Source organism: Linepithema humile, chromosome 1 (genome assembly GCF_040581485.1).
Source record: "Linepithema humile isolate Giens D197 chromosome 1, Lhum_UNIL_v1.0, whole genome shotgun sequence".
Taxonomy (NCBI): Eukaryota; Metazoa; Arthropoda; class Insecta; order Hymenoptera; family Formicidae; genus Linepithema; species Linepithema humile.
The window spans coordinates 15067026-15077444 of NC_090128.1; the positions used below are offsets into that span (position 1 = coordinate 15067026).

At 40.8% G+C, this 10419-nt stretch overlaps 2 protein-coding genes and 1 pseudogene across 2 annotated transcripts; 1 reads left to right on the forward strand and 2 right to left on the reverse strand.

Annotated features, from left to right (window-relative positions):
* The first annotated feature begins 545 nt into the window (after positions 1 to 545).
* LOC136997472 (uncharacterized) lies at positions 546 to 4702 on the forward strand (annotated as a pseudogene).
* A 443-nt stretch (positions 4703 to 5145) lies between these two features.
* LOC105677358 (uncharacterized) lies at positions 5146 to 6823 on the reverse strand. The gene has a single exon (XM_012375932.2). It carries the CDS (start codon positions 6604 to 6606, stop codon positions 5146 to 5148), a length of 1461 nt encoding a protein of 486 aa, XP_012231355.2. The 5' UTR covers positions 6607 to 6823.
* Positions 6824 to 6896: 73 nt separating this feature from the next.
* On the reverse strand, positions 6897 to 8853 carry LOC105677353 (uncharacterized). Its single transcript, XM_067348145.1, has 2 exons — positions 8644 to 8853; positions 6897 to 8595 (listed from the first exon to the last, which is right to left on the reverse strand). The coding sequence occupies exons 1-2, from the start codon at positions 8851 to 8853 to the stop codon at positions 7780 to 7782; spliced, it is 1026 nt and encodes a 341-aa protein (XP_067204246.1). The 3' UTR covers positions 6897 to 7779.
* Positions 8854 to 10419: the final 1566 nt, after the last annotated feature.

Below are 10419 nucleotides of genomic sequence, written 5' to 3' on the forward strand. Positions count from 1 at the left end.
ACGGAGAAATAAATTAATAGTAGCTGTATGCATTAATGAATGTACAAATTTGAAAAAAAAATATAAAAAAAAGAGGTTTTGGATTGATCCATTATTTGAAAGACGACGTGAACATGGATTTTATTATGTATCTGTGCCGAGATTAACACCAGAGAAGTTCCGGAATTATTATCGTATGACAGCAACGCAATTTGAGGAGTTGTTACACTTAGTGGCACCTGCAATCACTAAACAAACCGTGATTAGAGAACCATTGCCTCCCGCAGAACGATTATCTATAACATTGAGGTTTACTTATCTTTATTTATAATTGCATTACGTCATTAATTAAAAAAATTATATTTGATCTAATTATATTTAGATATTTAGCAACTGGCGATTCGATGCATTCGATGTCGTATCATTATCTCGCTGGAGTATCGACAATAAGCAATGTTATACGTGAAACATGTAATGCTATATGGAACTCTATTTGTCGGGAAGTAATTTCACCATCAAAAACTACAGAGAAGTGGCTACACCTTGCTACAAAATTTGAAGAAAGATGGGATTTTAATCATTGCATAGGAGCAATTGACGGCAAACATGTTATTATTGAGGCAATGTCACTGATCAATGCTACATTTATCATTGAAGAAATTACAAGTTTAATACCACAATATTCTTTATTTATTTTTTATTTAAATATTCTTTTTTTTTTTTTTTTTAGTGTCCACCTAACGCAGGATCATCTTATTATAACTATAAGAATAGCCATAGTATTGTTCTCCTTGGAATCTGTGATGCACAATATACAGGGTGTCCCAGACTTACCGAATAACCGATTCAGGGTAGACTCCTGACGTTGTTCTGAGACGAAAGTTCCTTTGGCAAAATGTCGAGGGTGTCGTAATTTCGGCGTTATAAAGAGCAAAAGTTCTCCAATCGATGCGCTGAATTTTCCCGCGCTCAGGGACATCGCACATCAAAGGAGCCCCGTGCATCGCGCAACGATTGTTTCGATCGAGCGCGTTTCTCGCGATTGTTCACGCATTTACTGTTCACTGTTTCACAGTACTCCACAAGAAAAATGGAGTCAGATCCGCCGGAGACCTCGCCGGTCAGTGCACATTGATTGCTCCGTATTGACGTAAGGCGCGGTAGGTCATACCTCGCAGTGCTCATATCGATTTTCTATCGCGGGAGCGCACGATGCTTCACGCTAGTGCTTGACAGTTCCGCGCGCGTGTCGTGATTTTGTGCAATTCAGTGAGCGATCAGTCTGCCCTTTTTTGTCGGTCATACGAATGTCAATGTCGCGAAGAAAGTGTCGAAAAGTGACGCGACGATAGCCTCGCCACACACGTGCGCGAAAACGCGTCGCGTGTTAAACGCGAGATACGCGGATAGATAAATCTTACGCGGAGTGCGCCCGTGCACTGGCCGGCGAGGTCTCCGGCGGATCTGACTCCACTTTTCCTGTGGAGTACTGTGAAACAGTGAACAGTGAATGCGTGAACAATCGCGAGAAACGCGCTCGATCGAGTCAATCGTTGCGCGATGCACGGGGCTCTTTTGATATGCGATGTCCCTGAGCGCGGGAAAATTCAGCGCATTGATTGGGAAACTTTTACCCTTCATAACGCCGAAATTACGACACCCTCGACATTTTGCCAAAGGAACTTTCGTCTCAGAACAACCTTAGGAGTCTACCCTGAACCGGTTATTCGGTAAGTCTGGGACACCCTGTATGTTCACGTTCGTCGATATAGGAGCCTATGGTCGCCGCAATGACGGTGGTATTTTTAAAGATTCAAAAATGGGTCTGAAATTCAATTCAAAGGAAATGAATGTACCTGCACCAAAACCTCTCAGCCCAGGTGGACCGCCTTTACCATATGTTCTGGTGGGTGATGAAGCTTTTCAGTTGACAGATTATTTGCTCCGGCCTTATCCAGGAAAAGGTGGTTTAAATAATGAGCGAAATATTTATAATTATCGATTGAGTCGAGCTAGAAGAACAATTGAGAATACGTTTGGTATTCTAGTCAGCCAATGGAGAATTTTGAAGTGACCGATCAATTGTAGTATAGAAAAAACAATTTTAATTGTTAAAGCCATCGTATGCCTCCATAATTGGATTCGTTGGAGGGATATTGGAGAAAATGAATATGTTACTCCAACACTAATTGATCAGGAAGATGATGACGGCTTTGTTCCAGGTTCTTGGAGAGGTTGTATAAATAATAGTGCATTTGCAGATATAACTCAGTGCGGTTCTAATAATAGTTCTCGTCGAGCAATGCAAATTCGAGAAGAATTTTGCAAATATTTTAATAGCGAAGGTGCCATACCGTGGCAATTCCATCATTGTTAGTTTTTATGATCATTTACTAATTGCATATATGCAATTTAAATGAAAATATGTAATATGACATTAAAAATTATAAAATGTCAGTGGTTAATTTAAAATTTATTATAAACTTTATTATAATAACATACAATCTTTTTTATAAACTTTAATATGCTTTTATAAACTTTTTTATAAACTTTTATAAACTTTGTTATATTGTATTTTACCAAAACAATAATAAAATGAAGCGAACAAATAAAACTTATACATACATATTTTGCAAAAATAGAATAATCAATAAGAAAATAAGAGAACTAAAATAATTAATAATTAATCTTCTTTTTGAAGTACATTATAAGTTAAGTTCATAATTCGTTGAATAACATCTAACTGATTCTTTCGATTCATCAATCTTAATCTGCATCCAATAACTGCTAAAGTCGAATCAATTTCATCGGGTTTGGGTGCTGGTGGTATTACAAATGGAGTTGATGGTTGACAGAGCGAATCGGCAATCCTTTCCAGTGCACTGGACTGCTGTCCCATTTTTTTTTTTTTTTTTTTTTTTTTTTCCTTTAATTTTTTGGTTTTTTTTTTTTTTTTTTAAAATATCTTTTTACGCTGACGCTCGACGTTCAATTTCAGCATTACAAGACATCATGTGACTAAAAATAACAAATCTTTGCAGTATTTTCGACTACATGATGTCTTCTAATGTTGAAATTGAGCATCGAGCGTCAGCATATTATTTTTTGAAGATCACATTTTACTTTTAAACATTCAAACAGATATAAATATAAATCAAGTACCTAATACTTCTAACTCTTCATCATTATTGCCATCGCCAGTTGCATTATTTATTGATTCGCCAATACTTGAAGTGTCATCATCAGTGTCAATATTTGAAGCTTTTCCCCTAGAAATATAAAAATTACAAGTTAAAAATGAAACAGTTTGAAAACGTACCTAATAAAAATATTTAATTTTTACTTCTTGACAAGGCACAGATCGCGCAGAAACTCCATGGAGTCGTAATGGTGCCATTTTTGTGTAGGAGAAGGTCTAGCCGATCCACTGGGGTGATTTTCGGAATGAATTATTCGTCGGTAAACGTCATGTAAATTTAAAAATTTTTTTTTTGCTTTTTCTCCGCTAAGCTTACCTGTAAGAAAAATTTTTCTTTGAATTATTCAGCCACAAATATTTTTAATGTTTTTTTTACCTCCCAATGTTTCAGACACTTCATCCCACAATTTTTTTGTCAATCGTAGGCATCGCTGCTCTAGTGGAATAGTAAAATCCCAGAGAGATCTTCTTTCTTGAACGGATAAAATTAAGAGTTCCTCCTCGTCATAATTAAACGTAGATTTCGTAGCTTTTCGATTATTTCTTTTATTGAGAGATCTAGTTTTATTTTCCCTTTGTGATGCTTCCTTATTTATTGTTGAAAGTATTTTAATAGTTTCTAAATTTTATTAGAAAATGCAGACTTAAGCCAGTAAGCAAAAACGGACTGTGTGTCATTGGATTAAGTTCTGTAATTTTCAGGATTTCAATCAAAATCACTATTTACCTGTAATGTGTTCACGAACTGGCAGAATGACATCTTCGTTGTCAACAAAGCTTCGTCGAACAATGCCATCATCATCTATATAAATAATAATATAAATTTTAATAAAATACTATTCTTATCAATGATAAAATGTAAAAATTAAATATATATATATATATATATATATATATATATATTCTTAGAATTTGAGTATTTAGAGGGTAATTTTAAGATATTTTGATGATTCTATTAATAATCTATAATATACATTTTAGAAAATAGCACTAGGATGTTTAAGAATTTTTTTTTTTTGAATTTTGTAATCAATGATATACAGATATATGAATGGAAAAAGGGAGTGAATAAAAATGAATAACCATTTGTAAGAAAATCAAGCATTTATTACAACCTGTGAAAATCACATTCATATCCACCAAGGACCGAACACCTGCTGCAGAATCAGTCGGCCCGCGACCTTAGAAATGACCACCTATATGGAGTAAACCATTCCAAAAATCTGGTGACAGCGGCTAAACACCTTCATAGTGTCCGGGAGACGGGTAACCATTGTTTCTATTGACGTGGACGAAAAGGGCCTTTCGCTCGCGGGATCGTACAAGTGGATCGACGATTTACCGCGATTGATCTCGGAATACAACGGTCGTAAACATCGTACGATCGGTATGCGCCCGATCGATGTCACTCCCGAGATCGCAAAGGGACTCTTGAGCACCGTGTACAGTAGAATAAAAATTACCGCGCCGGCGAAATTCAGGGTGGGTGATCCGGTGCGCGTGAGCAAATTCAAAACTGTATTCGAGAAAGGATACACACCGAATTGGTCGACGGAGGTGTTTAAGATCGCCACGGTGCAACGTACCAATCCTGTGACGTATCTGATTAAAGATTATCGCGGAGATCCGGTCGCGGGAGGCTTTTACGAGCACGAATTGCTCAAGACCGCTCAATCCGACGTTTATCTCGTGGAGAAGGTGTTGCGTCGAAAGGATGACAAGGTGTTTGTAAAGTGGTTGGAATTCGACAATTCGCACAACTCTTGGATAAATAAAGACGATGTATTGTAATAAACTGTGTATATTATACATTGTATTATAATAAACTATTATACATATATATACAAAGGTGTTCTTTATTACTACTACAATATGTTACAATATATATATACATTTAAAAAAAAACTAATAATACATAAAATATTAAACTATATAAATTAAACACTATGTATATTACTAAGCATTATTTACAAATGTATCTCGCGATGTCCCCATGGTAGAGTGTCGGTGGAACCGGATACGACGTGCCGCTTATCGTCGTACGGACTGAGCGCGAGCTTCGACTCCGACACGGTGTACACCTCGTGCATCTTTGAGCGGATGCACGACTGACGCCGCGTCAGCTCGATTTCGGCGTTGAGGCACCGAGTGTAATCGTCGAACGTTATCGTTCTAGCGACTACACTCTTTTTTACACCTTTAACCTTTTTGGTGTCTTTTTGGCCGGTGACTCTCAACGCGTACATCTTCGCTCTCAGTCCGACAAATTTCGTCATGATCGCACCGTTATTCTCGTCTTTCATCAGACCGGGTACTTTCTTGTTGGCGCGCGGCATACCGTAAGCGTTGTCCTCGGAGTAGTCGCTCGTGTCGAATTTGGATATATCACGTTTCATATCCCGATACGCGTCCTCGCAGTATAGAAAGTATATCAGACTGTCGGTATCGGTATACATAATTTTGCAATTGTCGCGGTAGAGAGGCGCCATGTACTCGTAGTGAAACTCGTACAAGCAGGTCTTGGATATGTCGAGGATGCACATACCCACGTAGATCGGCTTGTCGAATTTCACTTCGAGTTTTCGCAACTCTACGGCGATCAAATCCTCCGAGAACACGCTTCGGCTGTGGAAATTCGGTTTCGCGATCATAGCCTCCGCTCCGTACCGACCCTCCCACTGTGTAACGAGCCGGACATCCGTGTGATTTCGCACATTCTCCATGGTTTTGCCGAAAACCGCGTTGTTCATCAATTTGTACAAATTTTTTTCGAAATCATTTTTCGCCCGTGTCCGAAACTGTGTATTCAGTTCTATGTATCCGCGGAGCCACAGAGATTGCGCGAATTGCAGTACGCGGTGAATCTTTGCAATTCGCAGACCATGTCGCACGCATTGCTGCAGATTACGATAGTGGATGACATAACGCTGCTTATCGTACAGCGTTGCGAGTAACTTGAGCTCCCGCTTGCCGGGCGGCTTATCGCGCGTCGGGCAGAACGGCAGGTCGGCGTGCGCGTCGTGAAGATTCACCGGATACTCGAGATCGACTTCCAGCACGTAACCGGTAGCCGAATCGGATGCAACGGACATTACGTCAAAGCTCGCGACATCATCGACCCATCGAAATTTGGCGTAGGGCAACGGTTGACACATCGCCCACCCGTACAAATTGTTTACATCATAGTACATTAGGTACGATGACGGTTCCGATGGGTCGTAGGATGACATGTATTTGTTGTTGGCGGCGGCGTATCGGTTGGAGCATTGGCTGAGACCACCGCGTATACCGCGCTCGACAAACAGCACCATATCGATGTCCGTAAGCAACTCGAATTTTACACGCGTGTGCTTCAACATGCCGTCCCACGTGTATCCCGGTAGAGTGTAATAATGAGCGGGATCTAAACCGTAACTTTTAATACACATGTTTCGGAAATTTTCGAAAATATCCGCCAACAAAAGAACGTCTGTTTTCAAATACAAATCGCTGTATTGGCCTAGATCTTCGATCGAAAAAGTTTGTCAGACGTTTGTCGCGTGCGCGTAATCGCTCTCGGATACCGTTTCTCCGGTGAGCGAGCTGTAAAACGATTCGCGCAATGGTAGGTTTGTGTCCCGGAGCTTGTCGACGCTGTCGACGTACTCGTAGGGAAACACGCCTTTCCGAGTAAGCAGATTGAAATTTTCCGCGGATAAATGTTTGAATTCCGATCGTGAAATTTTTAATTCATCCACAGTTAAATAAGATGCCAATTTGTCGAGACTTGTATTGAGAAATCTGAACGAATCGATGAATCGTAATTTGATACAAATTTTGGAATTTTGATTCTCGGTATCTTTAACATTTTTTGTAAATGAAATGTAACGTTCTTTCGTCAGCGGTAACAATTCGACGTAGCCTTCGAAAGCATTGGCAACGTTTTTGATTATAAAATGCGCGTCGTAACCGGATAAATTGTGAATATCACCGGGATAACGTCGGAGTCTATGTAATTTAGATTGCACGACGAGTGCGCGGCACCGCGGTAACGCCCGGTCAGATGACAATGATCGCGCACCCGCGTGTCGTACGCTGTTAAGGGTTTCTCGCACACGTGACACGTTACGGCGCTACGGAATTCCTCCGATTCCTCCCGCGTAAGATCCGCCATGGGGACGACGGTGGTGCGGATCGCTTTCACGCGGTGCGTCAAATCGTGCAGTTCGTTAACGAACCACGCTGTGCAATCCTCACCGCGATATGACTTAAAACTAGAGAGCGAATTATCGTAAGCGCAACTTACATAATATCCTACGCTAAAGGCTCTGTGATGTTGGTAGGCGTAAGTAGTACCGTCCTGATCCTCCTTTCTCTTGAGCGTACATTCGAGATCGGCGTACACTACAAACGGAACCCGCTCCTTCCGATTGTAATTCCGGAACGTCAGCCACTTGTCGTCCTCGCTGGGGAGAACGACGGCGCAGTCGTTTATTTTCCCGCAGTCGACGCTGTGGACTGACAACTTCTCGCTCGTCCGAAAATAGTGTAGACACTTGTAATAATTTGTATGATTAATACTGCGAATAAAGTATCGAATTATTCTATAAATGTGTTTTTACTTACCGATCGCAAATGTATTTTTTACATTTTTCTTTGCTCAGTTGTGAGCTCACCAACCGCGGCAGGTTCTTTATACACGCAAAGTGTGCATCGTTGTTTTTACGCACGTACAATAAATTGACGTGCTTCTCCTTTTTGTCGTCGGTGAGCCGCAGAGGGACGATTTTGGAGTCTTGGGTGGTAAAGACGTTGACGGAGATGGTGTTTAGTTTCTCGAATTTCGATATTTGCGGAAGCGTCATGGGGAACTCTATGCCGCACAGGTTGAGCACCGTCGAGTAATGTGGATATTCGATTGTTCTTTCCGGATTTTTTTTCGCAGGATGTAAAGCGGCGACGACTGCCCACGCAAAGCACGCATTATCGTTTGATTTCACGTTGACCACTGCTCTTTTTAACATAATTTGCCACGGTAACTCGATGTGGCACCCCGCGCGTAGAGGATTCAACTTGTTCACATTGACGGTGAGATTCAAGATACGTGACAACGCCCATCCGCTGTCGCGTTCCTGAAACTCCTCCAGAGACGCCAGGATGACGTCAACCACATGCTTCGTGTACCACTCGTTGAGATCGGATGTGGGAAACAACTCGCAATTTTTGGTGGCGATGGTCTTCACGGCTGTCTTGTTACCCGCGATAAATTCCCCGTTGAACGCGGTGTTAATCTTAACGCTGTTGTGTTCCACTATGACGCCCTGGATCTGCTCGATAACCGTATTTTTTACATTTTCAAAAAATTCACGAGGATCGATGTATTCGCGATTGACAACCACACCCGTCAGCACACGGTTCCTAAACGCCGTCTCGATCTCCTTTCACGTGTAGCCCTTCTTCTCGTATCCGCCGTATCCGGCACCGACGGGCACGAAACGCTCGTGCAGGGCGTCCCTCACACCCTCCAGACGCGCAATTTGCGCCACCAGAGAGTTGACTACTCCGGTGCGTTGCCTCTTGCAACATTTTTCCCTCAGAGAATCGAGGTACTCGTCGCACTCGTAGTCCCATGGGAGGAACTCTCCCAACGTTTTGATGTTTACTGCTCGTACGGTAAGATCGCGCTCCTTCTCCATTGCGATTGTCTTTGAAGATTCATATTTTTCTCACTTGCTTTATATACCCGCTTGTTGCACACGACACTATTTAAAATTTGTATAAACATTCCTTATCACCCCCTCCATTGTCTGTTCTAAAAATAGCGATGACGCAATCCGTAAACCTGCACGAACCTGTATACTATAAACATAATGATTCTGACAACATGGCGCTCTACTTTGATGCGTAGAAAAAAAACCTGCACCAATAAACAGTTCTCTTTCCAATAAACAATCCTTATCTTTTCCGGGAATTGATGTAATCCGATACCTTCCCCTCACCTCCCTCGTCACCCTTTCCACTCCAAAAGTGCTGACGCAGTGTAATCCGATACCATTTGTATAAACAATCCTTATCTCTATATGACTCATGTTTATATAAACAATCCTTATCTTATCTCTTCCAGGAATCCTTATCTCTTCCAGGAATTTATGTAATCCGATACCTTCCCCTCTTTCCCGCACCTCCCTCGTCACCCCCTCCGCTCCGAAATTACCCCCTCTCCTACAAAACGATGACGTCATTATCCCCTCTCCTCCAGAATTAACCCCTCCCCCTCAACCTCTTCCCCCCTTCACCCGCGCACCCCCTCAGATACCTGAGTTAGAACCCGTGTTGCTATACTACTAACATATCAATTTATAAGGTCCAGAGAAATAAAAATCTTTTTACTAATTTTATCATATTTTGATTGAGAAAAATTTATTCATAAAATTAATAAAAAAGTTTTATATTTCCAAATCGTCAGTTGAGGAATAAATAAAGTGACATAATTGGACGATTCTCTATGTTAATAATTTTAATCGAATAATTAAACTTTTCCAATTTTAAACTTTATTATATAAATGTTACTAAATCTTTGCTATTTTGTACATTTACCTCAGTACCAAATAGTGCCATTGTACATTGTTGCGCCTACTTCGGTAGCGGTAGGCGCTGCGTAAAGATTCGGAATTCGCCGTGCTGGTCAAGGGGGCTTTGGCTCGGAGAGTTTAAAATATTTATGCACTTTAAATAGATTGAATAACTTTTATTCGGTATCTTCTTATTACACTTGTCACCTCACTCACTCGGCGACCGTACTACCGTGGTTACGCGTGTACGCGACGTGTCGTGCTTCGTCCGGAACCTTGCTGATTAATAACCCGCGGCGCCTTGTGTGCCGCCTTAATTTATACGGATCAGTATTCGGAACACAATGAGACTTGAACTATATCGATCTATTGTGTTACCAAAATGCTGATCTGTTTAACCTACTTTAGACGCAAGTGACACTCGGGCTTCTAAGAACAAGTGCTCGCGTCAGCGCCTAATTGTTTAATAATTAAATAACTTTTGTTACAGGATTCTCGAGAAGTGACCTCGATTAATGGCCTTCTAAATGTTTATTATTGTTATTGCCTAATTAATCTATAATTATTACGTTGTGGTCTTTCGACACACAACAACATAGATCCGCTAGATATATTCAGTGTTTATTTGATGAACACGAAAGAATCAATTTTAATTTCGAAAATTTTTTATAGTTCATTATTAACGTTAAA

Excerpts from the sequence above, each read along its gene's own strand:
- LOC105677358 (XM_012375932.2), bottom strand. The coding sequence starts at position 6,606 with ATGTGTATTAAAAGTTACGGTTTAGATCCCGCTCATTATTACACTCTA.
- LOC105677353 (XM_067348145.1), bottom strand. The coding sequence starts at position 8,853 with ATGGAGAAGGAGCGCGATCTTACCGTACGAGCAGTAAACATCAAAACG. Across the intron at positions 8,596-8,643 it reads TGCACGAGCGTTTCGTGCCC|GAGATCGAGACGGCGTTTAG; the intron begins GTCGGTGCCGGA and ends TACACGTGAAAG.